The sequence below is a fragment of the Kryptolebias marmoratus genome, linkage group LG7, assembly GCF_001649575.2.
Source record: "Kryptolebias marmoratus isolate JLee-2015 linkage group LG7, ASM164957v2, whole genome shotgun sequence".
Lineage (NCBI taxonomy): Eukaryota > Metazoa > Chordata > Actinopteri > Cyprinodontiformes > Rivulidae > Kryptolebias > Kryptolebias marmoratus.
This window is the reverse complement of record NC_051436.1, coordinates 21,961,036-21,977,190: the sequence shown is the minus strand read 5'-3', so window position 1 is coordinate 21,977,190 and position 16,155 is coordinate 21,961,036. Positions and strand designations below refer to the sequence as shown.

General features: G+C 38.8%; 2 protein-coding genes across 2 annotated transcripts in view; both read left to right on the top strand.

Moving 5' to 3' along the window:
• Nucleotides 1–6,379, top strand: part of emc4 (ER membrane protein complex subunit 4) — a 9,012-nt gene extending 2,633 nt beyond the window's left edge. Inside the window, exons 3-6 of the mRNA XM_017437481.3 lie at nt 949–1,060; nt 1,314–1,467; nt 1,582–1,742; nt 5,634–6,379. Coding sequence (XP_017292970.1) covers nt 949–1,060; nt 1,314–1,467; nt 1,582–1,742; nt 5,634–5,669 — 463 coding nt within the window. The 3' untranslated portion in view covers nt 5,670–6,379. The remainder of the gene's footprint in view (nt 1–948; nt 1,061–1,313; nt 1,468–1,581; nt 1,743–5,633) is intronic.
• A 2,038-nt stretch (nt 6,380–8,417) lies between these two features.
• lpcat4 (lysophosphatidylcholine acyltransferase 4) overlaps nt 8,418–16,155 on the top strand; it is a 21,250-nt gene continuing 13,512 nt past the window's right edge. Inside the window, exons 1-2 of the mRNA XM_017437485.3 lie at nt 8,418–8,811; nt 9,886–10,249. Of these exons, the coding sequence (XP_017292974.1) occupies nt 8,743–8,811; nt 9,886–10,249 (433 nt within the window). The 5' untranslated portion in view covers nt 8,418–8,742. The remainder of the gene's footprint in view (nt 8,812–9,885; nt 10,250–16,155) is intronic.

Below are 16,155 nucleotides of genomic sequence, written 5' to 3'. Positions count from 1 at the left end.
CAACACAAGGAGGCGTTCCTTTGCTACTGACCAAACTGGCCGGTGCAGACGCGATGCATTCTTTATAGAGCCGAGCCGAGTAGAGTGGAATAGAGCAGGTGTAAAAGGGGCATAAGTAGCACCGAGCAAAGGACAGCATGAAGACCAAGAAATTTTTACACAAGTCAGACAAAGTTGTGGACAAATAGTTTCTAATAAAGTATCCCAAAACTTGAACATCTCATGGAGCACTATTAAATCCATTATTAGAAAAAGAAAAGATTATGTCACCACAGCAAACCTGCCAAGAGGAGTTTGTCCACCAAAACTAACAGACTGGGTAAGGAGGAACATCCAGGAGTCCAAATATAACCCTGATGTTGTTCTTCATGGAAGAGTGATTAAAAAAAGACGTTGCTTATAGAAGATGATAAAGGTAGACTGTTTGCAAAAATCTAAAATGCTTATTGGAGACTCCTTGAACATGTGAAAGAAAGTTCTGTTGACAGATGACACTAAAATGAACCTTTTTAGGTCATCAAGAACAACACCATGCCTGACACAAACACCTTTCATCATGCAGAGAACACAATCCCCCCAATGTAGCATGGTGGTGGCAGCATCATGCTGTGGGGAGGTTTTTCCTATGCTGGGACTGACATGCGAAAAGTATACTGTCATTCAAGCACATTTGATCACACTCCATTATGAGCAAATCTTGGTATTGGCACACACACACAAAAACACTGATATAAAACAAAATGGAGTACTTGGTTGCAGTTTTTACTGTTCAATACATTAAACAAACCATTGGTGTCTATAAAGGAACAGCACACTACTGCAGAAACCTTTTATAATATCCCACACCAATGGAACATTGTACCTGCTTTCCATATGTTAACGCTGATCTAAACTAAAAGACGATCCTTGAACAGAGAAAACCTGTTTGTGCTTCGTTTTGCCTTGCAGGAGTCGTGATCGGCAGAGTGGTCAGGGAGATGTTGTCTACCCCATTGGTTACTCAGAGAAACCGGTTCCTGACACCAGCATCCAGGAGACGGACAAGAATCTGGTGGAGAAAGTGAGCCAAGAATTTTATCTTATACTAGTTTTACATTAATGTGCATTTATTTAATTAAAGCTCAGATGATATGGCCTTTAGCACTGAACAAAGAGCATGGAGGAGAGATAGTATTGCAATGAATGATCATCATAGATAAACAAAAAGAAAACCTAATTAGTGAGTTAGCGATTTTTTGCAAACGCTGTATTGTAAAAAAAAAAAGTAAATACTTGGTGTAAACTTCTGTCTTCCTCTGCTTCTTGATGCACAGCGCTGCTGGGACGTGGCCCTTGGGCCCCTAAAACAGATCCCCATGAACCTGTTTATCATGTACATGTCGGGCAACACAATCTCCATCTTCCCCATCATGATGGTCTGCATGATGGCCTGGAGGCCCATACAGGCTCTTATGTCCATGTCAGCTAGTGAGTATCTGCTGATTAGATTGATTTTTCTTTCCTGATTTAAAATGTTTTTACTATTCTCTTGCACCATGTTTGTTTTTTTCTCTTTTTTCATTTTGTCCCCTTGTGCCATAGCCTTTAAGCTGTTAGAGAGCTCCAGTCAGCAGTGGCTGCAGGGACTCGTGTACCTGATCGGGAACCTTCTGGGGGCGGCGCTGGCCATCTACAAGTGTCAGTCAATGGGGCTGCTTCCAACACACTCATCTGATTGGCTGGCATTCATAGAACCGCCTCAGGTAATGTCATAAATGCAAAACTGTCACAAACAATTTATCTTTTTAGGTCACTCAAATAAGCTGAAAGAAAAACATTTCTTTTGCACTTTGAAAAATAAATTTGATTGTCATGATGATATCTGATGGTTGCAAAACAAACTAATAGATGTTTTTTTTTGTCATTTGTTACCTTTTTTATTGTGTTTGCTGTCACTTGATTTTATAGATTAGATTAGATTAGATAGGACTTTATTGATCCCTTGGGAAAGTTCCTTCAGGGAAATTAAGGTTCCAGCAGCAGCATCAATACAGTACAGAGGTAGAACACGATATAAATATGAAGAACATATAAAATAGAGGCTAAAAAAGAAAGAAAGAAAGAGTCCTGTAGGAGGGGTATTGAACATTGTTATTGCACTCTGAACTGTACATTACACATAAAGTCCAGTTGTGTGTTGTGGTGATCAGGTTGCAAGTTAACTGTTTGTTTGGGTTACTGGGTTACTAGACTAATATTTTACTGTGTAATAAAGAACATTTGAAGTGGTTGTTATAGAGCTTTTCAAGCTTTCAGGACTTGTTTTAGGTTTCCTTTTTTCTTTTTTGGAAATCTTGAAATTTGTATTAATTTGCCTGCTGCAATGTTGTCATTAGCACAGCAGAGGCCAGTAAAGGCTCATTCTGTGTTTTTTATTTATAAATTGTGATTTTCAAAAAAGTCATGTAATCCTGTAAAAGAAACATGTTAAGTACACTGCCTAGACAAAAAAGGTCACCACCTGGATTTAACTAAGCAAATAGGTACGAGCCTCCTATTGGATAATTACTGCATGGGTGATATGTTTCAGCTGGCAACAAGTTATTTAACCCCAACTGGTGCAATAAGTTGTTTCTCATTTCTTAAACAACCATGTTAAAAGACCGTTTCCATGGTTGTGGAAAAGATGTCAGTCTGTTTGAGAAGGGTCAAATCATTGGCATGCATCAAGCAGAGAAAACATCTAAGGAGACTGCAGAAACTACTAAAATTGAGTTAAGAACTGTTCAACACATTATTAAAAACTGGAAGGATAGTGGGGACCCATTGTCTTTAAGGAAGAAATGTGGCCAGAAAAGAATCCTGAATGATCGTGATCGGCGATCACTTAAACGTTTGGTGAAATAAAATCGATGAAAAACAACAGTAGAACTCTGGGCTACATTTAATAGTGAAAGTAAGAGCATTTCCACACACACAATGTGAAGGTAACTCAAAGGATTGGGACTGAACAGCTGTGTAACCTTCAGAAAACCACTAATCAGTGAGGCTAACCGGGAAAAAAAAAGGCTTCAATTTGCTAAGGAGCAAAAAGATTGGACTCTGGAGCAATGGAAGAAGGTCATGTGGTCTGATGAGTCCAGATTTACCCTGTTCCAGAGTGATGGGTGCATCAGGGTAAGAAGAGAGGCAGGTGAAGTGTTGCACCTATCATGCCTAGTGCCTACTGTACAAGCCTGTGGGGGCAGTGTTATGATCTGGGGTTGCTGCAGTTTGTCAGGTCGAGGTTCAGCAACAGTATGAGCTCAAAGAATGAGGTCAGCTGACGACCTGAATATACTGAATGACCAGGTTATTGCATCAATGGATTTTTTCTTCCCTGATGGCACCAGCATATTCCAAGAAGACAATGCCAGGATTCATCAGGCTCAAATTGTGAAAGAGTGGTTCAGGGAGCATGAGACATCATTTTCATACATGGATTGGCCACCACAGAGTCCAGACCTTAACCCCACTGAGAATCTGTGGGATGTGCTGGAGCATCAATACAGTGCTGTAATCAAAGCTAAAGGTGGTCCAACAAAATATGAGAGATATTAACCTTTTTTTTATTACAGATTATTAAGTTGTGTGACTTCTGACAGTAAAATTTGTTTGATTACATGAAGGAAAGGATTCATGAAGATTTTCGGTTGATGGAAAATAAAGTTCTTCCTCTACCACAATTTGTTTAACTTCTCTCTGAGATGAAGATTCAGAAATTGTTTCATATCAGCTGTTCTAAAAAAACAAGAGAAGTTTGATTATAATAAGATTCTTCTTTATGCCTTTTTGCATTTTTATCTCCTATTATGGTAAATTATTTTATATGCATCATTTTCCTCCTCAAGCATTTTTCCCCCAACACTAATGAAAAAAGGACATTTTCTCTTTCAACACAACATGTAAATATTGGTTATTGTATAGTATTATTCCAAAACCAGGATTTTTGTGTTTGTAATGATTCATATAAAATCATATAAATATTTTTGTAATTGATGAAAGAGAGGATTTGGGTATATGCATACATATGCTCCTAATTTTTATAGCTGGGGATATTTGTGTTAGTTCATTTTTATCAATCTAATAGGACATTATTGAGGGGTAGTCACAGAGCTGAAATGGATGACAGATGGAATGGGTAAGCTGGCATCGTGCCTTAGGGGTGTGATGGAGTGACAACTGATGGTCTGCACATCAATCTGGCCACAGGATTTTGAGTAGAAGATGCCTGACACTTACTTTATTAGTAGCATACTCCAGGACAAGCTCACCAAGTTAAACTCAACCTGAATCAGTTTATTTTGTAGCTTTTTAATCGTTTGTATGTTTTGTTTTGGGGTTTTTTTGATGGGGAAATGAAAAAATTTGGCAAAGAAAGGTCTTTTATGGGATTCGGCTCCTTGATCCGTTTTAGTTGAAACTGAGCTGACAAGATGTTGGTTTAGCTCTGCTGTAAGTATAATTCTGTGGTTTGTCAGTACACAGCAGGTTAAGTCTCTGTCTCACCCTCCATTCTCCACAACTTGTTTTCCTTGTTTTTGGAATGCTAGTCTGACACGTTTCTCACATTTTACAACTCTGAGCCCCGGCTATTCATGTTCCAACAGTTTGCCCTCTTTGGTGCTCAGAAAGGTGAAACGTTTAACATAAACTGATGCAAAGATTGATTGGTCAATAAATACACGTGATCTCAGTTCAACATGATGACAAATGGACCGTAAAGTGAATCATGCTTTTCATCTTTTTTTTAGGAAAGAGGTTCTGCTGGAAAAACCTCTTTTTCTGGTTTTCACGTAGATGATACTGTCGTACTTCTCACCCATTTTTCACATTTTGGCAGAACAGTCACACCCTCCATAGACCAAACGAAACTCCTGTACAACTACAGCCTCCACCCAGCAGAACAGTGAATCCCCAAAACCACTTGTGACCATATTGGTTAAAATAACTTTTGCATTGGTGGATGCCAGTTCTGATTTGGTGTCCAGATCTACGTTCGTGTGCTTTGCTTTGTTTCCTAAACTGTTCCTGAGCTTTTTGTAGATGATGGCAAAAAGGAGCCCTCTTTTAATCCGCCTGTGGTCATTCCCACATGCAGTTGAGCCGGTCTCATCCTGTGGCTGTGTGCCTATACACATAAAGCTGGCATCACTGAACCCAAAGACGACATCAGCCTTGTTGGTTAAAAGGAAGCAGTAGGCACTAATGAATTAATGAGGAATCAAAAGAGGCACAAAGTGTAACTCAGTGGTGTTGATGTGGAGATAATCAAAAAATAAGTGTGACACACTTTGGAAATGCCAGACATTCAACATCCTGCGACCGGCTGGTCGCACAGACGGTCATCTCCACAGTACACCCTGGAGCTGTGAAGCTGGCCTCCCCTTTCATATGTCGACTATTACAGCACAATTACTCCCTTGCTTGGTGGCTTAAATGTGTGTGAGAGGCATGTTGACTTCATGCCGCCTTGGTCCTACACGCCATCCCACCAAACTCATGGTTGGTTGAATAATACATGCTCTTGGAGGGTACTGTCTGTTTTTTGTATCTTTACCCTGCAGTGGCTGATAATTTACATCTTCCTATACATGTTTGTTTGTTCTCAACAGAGGATGGAGATCATGGGCGGAGGGATGGTGCTGTGAAGGGAACATATTATGTACAAACTGGATGCAAATCCCCAGAAGTTCTATACTGTACATACCCCACCCTGGTCACGCCACACTACCGGGCTTCCCATCACAGCAGAGATGAAACAAGTCCATCATTTCATTATTTACACACCAGATCTGGACTCAATTATTGCAGTTACACAGGCAACATGTTCATTAAAACAGCACAGCTCGAAGTCACGATTTCAGTCACCATTTACACAAACATTAACTTTTGGCTCGTTTTTGCAAAAATATTACTTTGAACTGTCACTCTGATTGTCGTAACGATATCACCTTTTCATACTCTCCATAAAAACAATACGTTCCCTACTGTTATACCACTGTCCAGATGAAATTGATTTCACTGTGGATTACTTATGAGGTGATTTTATGGCTTCCAGTTCAGAGTTAGACTAGACCATAACATGACTAAGCAAATAATTTTGTCTATAAAATTACTCAAATTTTAGGTCAAAATGTGTGAAATGTTTTATCGAGTGTTCAGTTCTAACTGCAGCAGAATTTAAAAAAATTATATATAAATTTTGTTTCTCAGTTTGTAGTGAACTGCTTCCTTTGGACATGATTTCAGCATGCTAGCCAGCAACATTTACTCAGATTTAATTTATGTCTGGTTAATTTATGCTGATTTGTTGTATGGAAATGTTCTATGAAATAAATTCTAATTGCGTGAACTAAAATGTTTTCAATGGTGTCAATAAATGTATTGAATGTTATTTTTATATATATAATTTTGTGGAAAGTCTTACTTCTAATTAATTTCACAAGAAAAAGGCCATTCATTTTAGGTTGATAAATACTCTGAGAAAGTTCTATATTTTGTCTAATTTACATAAAATTTAGGGATTTTTCTGTGTTGTCACAAAAGCAATTCTGTCTTCAGATATTTAACACCAGCTTTTCAGCTTCTGGGATTAACCCAATCCTAAATACACAAATAATACTAATTAAACACAAACAGCCATCAGCACATTTTTATCACCTGCCTCTATGAAAGACGATCAATCATAGAACTCCTTCTGTCTGTGTTATCAAAATACTGTTTCATGAACTGCTAGATGGATTTGAATGAAAATTTAAAAAATTAGTAATCACTGCATGTATATTTACAATTGATTAACCTTTGGAATCAGTTCGATTCAAAATGGCTGCCACAACTAATCAATCTTAGCAAACACAAAAAAGGCTATAATTTAGTGATTTTAAAAAAAACAAATTACACATATTGTGCTAAAATGTGAGGTAGTACCAGAATTATTCCCAACACAAACTGAGCATTAACAAATTATACAACATTGTTGTTTTGGAGATTTGACCAAACAATTCATTTTTCTACACAAAGATGATGTTAGTCTAAAACTCCAGCATGAAAGGCAGTGGTGGACATGTACCTTTAATGAATGCTCGGCCTTTAATATGAAAACTTTAACTCTTGAAACAGAAACAATGAATATATGCTACAAGCCATATTTTTAAAATAGGACCCTAACTAAGGACCACTGACCTAAACATTTACACTTGGTCAGTTCAACCCTTTAATGGTTCTTTAATGCTTTTCTTCTTACAATATGTTTGTGTGTAATGAATATATCTGTAGTACAACTAAAAAATGTACGCACATCCTAAACTTTGTCAGTAACTGTAGGGATGGCTTAATTGGATTACTGCCTTTTAAATTCTTTGGTATTAACTTTTTTATTATTAAAGTAATTTTTAATTGGCAAATTGATGAGGAGCTTGTTGTCAAAGCAGGGCCCTTTGGGTTTCTTCTACAAGCTCAAAAAGCTGCGACATTTAGTGTGGTTTGGCACTGTTGAGCTCAGCTCCATCAGCTCAGCATGGCCTCAGGTGGCTGACAGCTGTTGGCTGGATGTCCATTTTCTGTAACTGCAGAATTTTTCTGTTGCGTTTGTTTGTTTTTGTTTTATTTGTTGTGTATGTTTGTGTGTTTTAGAGTTTGCATCATTCGTGTGTTTGCTGCGCATTTCGCTGTTTGCAGAGCGTTTGGAACCTGTCGGCCACCATAGATTTGACCAAAATGTCAGCCATATGAGTGACCTTTTATCGTCAACACTTTTTATAATCCTAAAAAAGTTGGAACTTTATTGAATTTTTACTTTTTTATATCACAATGTCCATAACGTTTTTGTTCTAATTGTACATATTTCTTCTCGGATATAAAATTTCCAACCGTTTCCTTAAAGCTGTCTCTCTCCGGGCTGGGATTGTTGCTGATTAATCACACTGAACTCATCCAAACAAACAACACGTTCTTCTACATAACTAACTGCAATATTCGTGCAACACGCAGTCAAATTTTTTGATGCAATTTCGTCACAAAGTATCTTAATTATTTCTCAGTTTGATCTAAATTTATTCTCTTTAGTATTGTTTTTTTTTTTTTTTTTGTCTCAGTCACAATTTTGCTTCATTGGTTGCCGTTGTGTAACATTTCTCACACTTTGAGTAAAAATGAGTAACCTGTCTGTAAAAGTTGTCTTGTATGGAGCCGGTCAGTGAAGATAAAAATGTTGGGGCTGGGTCATGTTTTTTTTTTCTTTGTGTTTGCTTGTTTTCGTGTTATCAAACCGCAGTTAGGTTTTGTCAGTGATGACCTTTTGTCGGAGTTTGGGGGACCGGTCGGACTCGTCTGACTGACCCAGCCCTGAGCGCCTGTGGGCCGGGCTGCCGGCTGCAGCAGGGGCGGGACAGGTGAGCAGGAGGCGACGGGAAACGGCAAAATATAAATACACACCGCTCTGACTTCAGCATGTGTCCCTCGACACGAGCAGGTAGAAAGCAGGAAAGTTAGTTTTTAGTTGGCGTTTAGTGTTTTTGAACTTTGTCAGAAACTTTCAGGCGATGTTGGGACTATTTTAGCTCCTGTTCCCGCGCGAGACACTTGAATCGTTTTACAAGAAAGCTACTGTCAGCGACTCTGAATGTCTTTTTAACTCTTTATTCCGCGTTACGGGGGTCCGAGTCAGGATTTTCACGTTTTAGAGAAAAGCCGAGTTGAACTTGTCAGGCTTGTTTCGTAGCCATGGAGAGACGCGAGTTCCCACATCCGTTCATCTACGAGGTGAAGCTGACCCCAGCCCAGCGGCTCAGGGTAAGAATCCTCACATTTATTTGTTTTATCATTAATCATGTTCATTGTACTGCAGGTTGGAGGGGTTTATGGCAATCACTGGAAGTGTGCAGTCTTTATTCCTTTTTAAGAGGAAGAGAAAAATGACTAAACTCAGCTGAGTCCAAACAACTAATTAGGCGGTGATTGGGCTCATAGTTGTTTACTTTTAAACCTTCTAATTAAAGGCCTAACATGCCATATAAATAAATGCTTATCGCCCGCCGCCCTTCATGCCAGAGTTTTAGACTAAAAGTAAGTTATAGTCGTTTTGGTCAAACCTTGAAAATAATGTGTTTATGTGAATACTGTCAGCTACCACACCAAAATTAGATCAATGTCCATGAAACTGACTGAGACAGAGATATGTTTTTGTGTTTGCTGTGGGCAGTTAGCTGTGGCAGCCATTTTGAATTAGGTTGACTCCAGTTGTTAATGAGTTGTAAACATAAGTAAAATAATTACTTTCTGAGAATTTCATTAAATTATGACCTGTAGTTCATGAGCTGTTGTGTCAACACAGTGTTGATTTTAACCGTGCCAATCTTTAAAGCAAAGATGTTGCCCCTACCCCCATATTTCACATTCACCAATATTTTGTTTTGTTAGTGTTTTGGTCAAGTTTTAGAACCAACTTGTGCATCTCATTAAAAAAACAAAGTGGCTTTAGTGGTTCCCTTTGACTCTTGAAGATAATAAAGCAGTCCTGAATGGATGGGTCACAGCCAGGCGTGTCTGATAACATACCACAGACTTGCATAACTCTGTGGAGTGCATGAGCAGGGCTGGGGAATGGTTGACATAAATGCTTCATGTATAGACCTATGTTGCAACATCCCATTGTACAAACCTGTCCACATATGAAGAGCTTTATTAATTTCAGACATAATTGTGTAAAAATCTCCAAAACGCACATGTATATTAGACAGAAATAAATCCCCAACAAAGAAGATTCCAGATCAGAAAATCAAGTTTCAGAATAATAAATATTTGCTGTTTCAGTCTGATTGTACCTTTTTGTAAATTAAATATTCTAATAATGGTTTGTTTTTTTAGGGAATAATCCTGGGTAGCATCCTTGTTCCTCTCCGCATCACGTTGGCAGCCATATGTTTCCTCATCATGTGGCCTGTTGCCCGGCTAAGAGTGGCTGGCCTTTCCAAAGAGGAGTACTCTCGACCTATTACGGGCTGGCGTCGCTGGTTTTACCACCCGATCATGTTGATTCTGAGCCGAGCTGTGTTCTTCTTGCTGGGTTTCCTGTGGGTTCGAGTCAAAGGTCGCAGGGCCGACCTGAAGGAGGCACCAGTTCTGGTGGTGGCGCCCCACAGCGGCTTTCTGGACATGCTGGTTCTGTGTCCAACCCAATTAGCAACGGTTGTGTCACGCTCAGAGAACACCAAGCTGCCTGTTATTGGAGGTAAGTGGTTGCAAGGTGACTAATGGTGATACTACTTTCCTACTCATTAAAGTTCAGTTCAACTCAGGTAATTTACATAGTGCCTGTTCACATCAAAAGTTATCTCAGGGCTCTGAACTAAAAGTAAAAAAAAAAAAAAAAATCAATTGCATCCATGTTGTCAAAAACAAATCCACATTTAAATACAGTTGTATATAATCAATTCAGTCTAATTACTAAAAGCACTCAGAGAGCACAAACCTCTGCCAAGGCCATAGCATCACCAAAATTTAATCAACTGTTTCTAGTTACAACCCCAACATTTCCTGAAAAATTCATCAAAATCTGTTCATTAGTTTTTAAGTTATCTTGCAAACAGACAAACAAACCAACCCTACTGAAAACATAGCCTCTTTGATGGAGGTAATAATGCAATACAAATAAAGTACATTACAAAATTCCAAATCCTAAAGCAGGGTTAGGCAAACCTGGTCCTGGTCCTGGTCCTGGAGAGCCACTATCCAGCATGTTTTCCTTGTTTCCCTGCTCCAACACACCTGATTAAGTGGTTAAGTTATCTCTTCATGTTCTGCAGAAGCCTGTTAATGACACACTGATTCAAGTCATGTGTGTTGGAGCAGAGAAACAAGGAAAACATGCAGGTTAGAGGCTCTCCAGGACCAGGGTTGCCTACCCCTGGCATACAGAATAAACAACAAAGTGAAACTCGGTGCAGGCTGCTCAAACCTGGAGGAGGTCATGTCAGTCCCACTGACATCTCACATCGTCCAGGTTTTCCTAAAACCTTATTCTTTTTTTTACACAGCCTCAGAATTAGCTCTAGGCCATGTGAAATTACTGCTCAACTAAACAATGAAAAATTAGGAGGAAGCTACTTTACTCTAATTAACAGTAGGCTAGTATAGGTTGTTATTCTTGGATGATGATTAATTGTTTGCAGGATCTGATCAGACACAACAAACATCAGGAGATTTTTTACGAAGTGGAAAGGAAGTCAAACTTTCCTACTGGACTTTTTTTTTCCTATGGAAAGTTAGTGCAGTTAGCTGGCTAGTCAATGTTAGGTGATCCCTAAACTAGCTCAACATTAGCTATCACTTCACCCAACTTCAGCGATGACATAAAATCTGTCATTGAGTTGTTTTCGACAGTTAAGCCATATTGTAATGCAGAAAATGAGGCCAAATTCACTCTGATGATATTTATTGATTCCCTGTTGTGATTTGAAAATGCGTACAGTGACCCATTACTACTAGCGTCAGCTAAGCCCAATATAGTTCAGAGCGCCCTCTGTTGGTATTCTTATTATCAGCAAGAATAAAAGAATCACATCAGAAAGGTTTATTAGGAGTTTGGTATTTTAGCCCACTTGCAAAATGCATGAACAAAGCTGTTGTGGCTACAGGGTTTAAAAACTGGAAATTTCCCCGCAGGACTTTTATTTCTTATGGAAAATTTTTGCAATTTACCAACAGAGTCAAGCATACAAAGTAGCCATCACAAGATACACATACTAAAATAGAAATGTTGAAACTCAGCTATCCACAGTTAAGAAGCAGCAGCAAAGTTATTAAACCAATCAATTTTCTTGCTCACCAGGGTCCAGTATTACGTGGTTGTGAAAGTGATGAGGGCAAACTTGTTCAGCTACTTCAGGATAAAGCTGAGGAGGATAGTGTGCTGAAGCAATGGCTCAGTAAGCCTACAAACTACTAACAAGCCCAGAAATTCAAAATAAGTTTTTGAATATTATGGCCAGTATTGTTCTTAGGACAATTTCAAGTACTGTACATGGGCTGTCCTTGTTGCAGTTCTCCATCATTTATGGATGGAGTCCAAGACATTTCAGGATCTGAGCAAGAGGCCATGTGCCTCAGTTATGGAGATGGTGACTTTCTATCACATGAAGTGTCATCTACCACAGGGAAGGACTTAGCTTGGGTGGCCGCTGACGTTCTTATGCAGTTAAACTTGTCCGTGTCCTGCCTCCGAGGTCAGAGGTACAATGGAGCTGCAAATATGTCAGGTGTAGTTGAAGGAGTGTGAGTGGTTTTAAGACACATACAAACTCTAGCTCTGTATGTTCACTGTGGCCCTCACTGTGTCAACCTTGTGACTCAGCCTGTAGCTCATGTCCTGTTGTGACTGATGCGCTGGATTTAGTCCACAAACCTGGCACCCTATACCACCAGTCCTGCAAAAACAAGACAATTTTAAGGAGATCATCCAATCTGAAGAGGAGAGTATCAGAATTCTCAAGCCCCTCTGCCCTCCATGATGGCTTATGAGAATAGCAGCCATTCAGGCAGGTGTAGGACAATACAAGGAGGGTTTGCAAAGTCTTGAGGAAATGACTGTATCAGACTCCTCTGACACATTCGCAACAGTGAGAGGACTTGGAACGCTTTCAGAAAGGGCAGGTTTTACTTGGTCTTTCTCTAGCCTCTCAGGTTCTTCAAGAGCCTGAGAGTCTGAACTTCTCCCTTCAGAGCAAGACTGTCCCAGGGAAGCTGGCTGCTGTTGATTGTGTCAGAAAAACGATTCAGGTGAAGAGATCTGATGAACAACTGTCTGTGACAAGATATGCAAGTTAGACATCTATCCAGATGCTTCATTTCTGAAGACCCCCAAAACGCTGCACAGTAAATTCACCTGCATTCAGACCAACCTCCACTGAAGGGTACTTCAGAATGAGTTCTTCAAACTGTTAGATGCAGTTGGCAGAGCGGTGTGACCAGCACAGCTTTCTTACTTTCAGTAAGCTAGAAAGGGTGCTTATTTCTGGAATGGTAGAGGATGTTGTCAGTGGTTACCCAGAATCAAATCAGAAATCACTGGAGGTGCAGCTGGCAATGTTTAAACTGCAGTGTCCCTGCAGTTAGTGAAGTAGCAGAGACTCTCAGCGCTATGTTGCCAGAGGTACGTGCTCTATTCACACAGGTAAGTGTTGGTCAGGCTGCTTCGTGTGCTGCTGTGCTCTTCAGCCAAGGCTGAAAAAAGTTTTAGTGCCTCAAGAAAGCTTAAGACATGGCTTCGCTCCTTCATGAAATGGCAACATTTGAGTAATTTAGCTGTCTGCCTCATACACTAGGATAGACTTGATCAGGTGGACATGAGGGAGATTTGAACATTTTTGGAAGTTTTCTCTAATCTGAGCAGGAAGAACTTTTTTGTCTTGTCTTTGTCCTAATACTTGAAAAGTCCAGCTGATGATGGTATAGAGAATATCTTGAAGGAGAAATATGATTGGGAATGAATAGTGGAAAGGAAGGGAGATGGATGTTATTCCAAGTGGATTGTGAAGGAAAGGGGGATAAAAGTTTTGAAGTGGTAGAAATTGTGGTGGCACCAAGGTAGGAAGGAACCTGTAAACCTATTTTGTTTTAATTAATATATGCTGGTTGACAAAACTGACAAAAAAGTTGTTTTTTTATGTCACCATTGCTTGGCACAGTGTAATTTTGTGTTTTGAAAGCTGCATAATGCCATGCATTTTTTTTTGTCATAAGTAGGCCTATCACTAAATCAGAAAAAAGTAAATGCCCTCCTAAATTAACTGTTGGTGGTTATCAAAATTGCACCTGTTCATTGGGTAAAGTTATTGATACTGTTATTTTTAAACATGTAGTTGAGTGTCATCATTGCTTGGCTCAATGGCATGTTGTTACAAATAAAGCTAAATCAAGAATAAACAAAATAAAAGTAAAATGCACCCCTAAAGTCACTGATTGTGATAAATTGTGCCACATTAATTTATCTGTGCCATAGCAATAAGTTTAAAAACAGGATGATGCATATATGAACTAGTTAAATGAGGAATCCATCTCTAAAATAGTTATTAAATCAAATGTTTCCTTATGTAGATAAAAGTAGCTGTTTAACAACCTGTTCAAATACACTAGAATGCAGGAAATGGCATCTACTTAATTTAAAATTTTGAATAAACGAAATAAGTTTTTGTAGGCAAATATCATGTTTAATTTATTGAATATTTTACAGTTTACAGGCACTGTTCAGTTAAAACTGGGCTTCTGAGGAAATGTTCTGATCAATTAATGTCTTACCTGTTGTAGATGGCTCTTTGAATGACCTCAGTTTGGAGAAATGGAGTTTAATACTGACCACAGTGGCAAGCTAATGGCTAGTCTGAGAAGGGCCAAGACCAAAATGGATTGCTGCCATCTTAAAACAAACCATTTCAAAATTTCTCAGTGATTTGTGCAATTGTTTTAATAACCCTTTACATCACTGTCAGTTTTGTGTTATGTTGATATTCTGGCAGAAATATTATGACATCCCTACCAGACGTGCCCCAGGCTGCACCAGAAGGGCTACAGCTAGCTGCTGCTGGTTTGGTTTCTGTGAAATTACATTTAATAGTTTTCGACAGGTATGATATAAAATGTTCATAACTGTTCCACAAAATCCCACATCACAAGATCTGAACAACTCCTTTAAATATGAATTTCAGGAAAAATAGATATTAGAGTCTAAATAAATTGAGTTGACCTAAAGAAAGTTAAAATTTATCAATGGATGTTAAAAGTCCTGTTAGGGCAGTTTATTGGCAGAACAGTTAAAACAGTTTTTATTAGTATAGTTGAGAATTTTCTTTGCTTTTCTGCTAATTTATAAAAACTGTCATGGTCTCCTCCACCTTCCTGCAGCTCTGAGTTACTTAAGTATCCTGAAGGAACCACAATAAACACCTGCTCTAGAGCAAGATGGTATTTGTTGGTGTTAGTTCTGCATCTTTACATGATGTATTTACAGTTTTTACCGCATTTGTTTTTCACTTTACAACAGTTATCTGTTACAGTTACAGATTGGTGTAGCCGCGACTCTGCCTAATTTCAACCATGACAAATAATCATGTTTACAAGGCCTTGAAGCTTACCCAAATAACAAATAACTTTGGATAATCATTTGTTTTCCTTCCTGACTAAAGTAATAATAGCTACAGTAGGTTCACTATCATCATTTCTAATGTCCCCTTATGGTGGTATCTCACTGGACTGTGACTAGTTGGCGAAATACATTCATGAGGGAGTCTCCAGAATGTCTCCGAAGGTCTTGCAACCTTTGTAGGGTTCTCATCTCCTTGTTTGAGTTGCAAAGGTGAGCAGCCCTTCCACTTGAGTTTTGAATAAGTAAATAAATAAATTGTCACAAAGTTTTTGTGGATGTCTCCAACCCATCCCAAGAGCCCTAAAGCTGTATTTTATTTCCTACATGAGAGCTTTTCTTTGACAGAAAACATCAGAAGCTATTGTCCAGGTCCAAAAAATACTAGTGATAAATAATAATTACTGAAAAACTGGTCCAAATCTGTGTGTCTTCATTTTAAAAGTGTACTCCAGCAGATTAAATCATAAATATGGGGACGGCTGTCAAGGTGGGAGCAAAGCAGGCAGAGATTAGATGGATGTGGACAAAGGTGTGCAACAAAGTAATGTGCACAGCCAAGAATGCAATTTTGCAAGCCATGTAAATAGGCCATGATTTTTAAGAACTGGCCACTTAAAATGTACATACGCGGCTTGATGGTCACTTGTTCACAAACACCTAGAAATCAGCGAGACTGCAAAAGAAAACTTCCATACATTTTGCATCTATCAACAGTTGCAGCCCAGTACTACCTTTTAGGCTGAGGACCACTGGGCTGAGCTGTGATTACCTGTTGATGCTTTTTTGTTTTTAACTAATCAAAATTTTATTCTCATAATTAAATGTTTCTTAGGCTACATAGTGATACATTGTTTGGACAATACAGGTGCTGGTCATAAAATTAGAATATCATGAAAAAGTAGATTGATTTCAGTAATTCCATTTAAAAAGTGAAACTTGTATATTATATTCATACATTACATACAAACTCATATATTTCAAATGTTTATTTCGTTTAA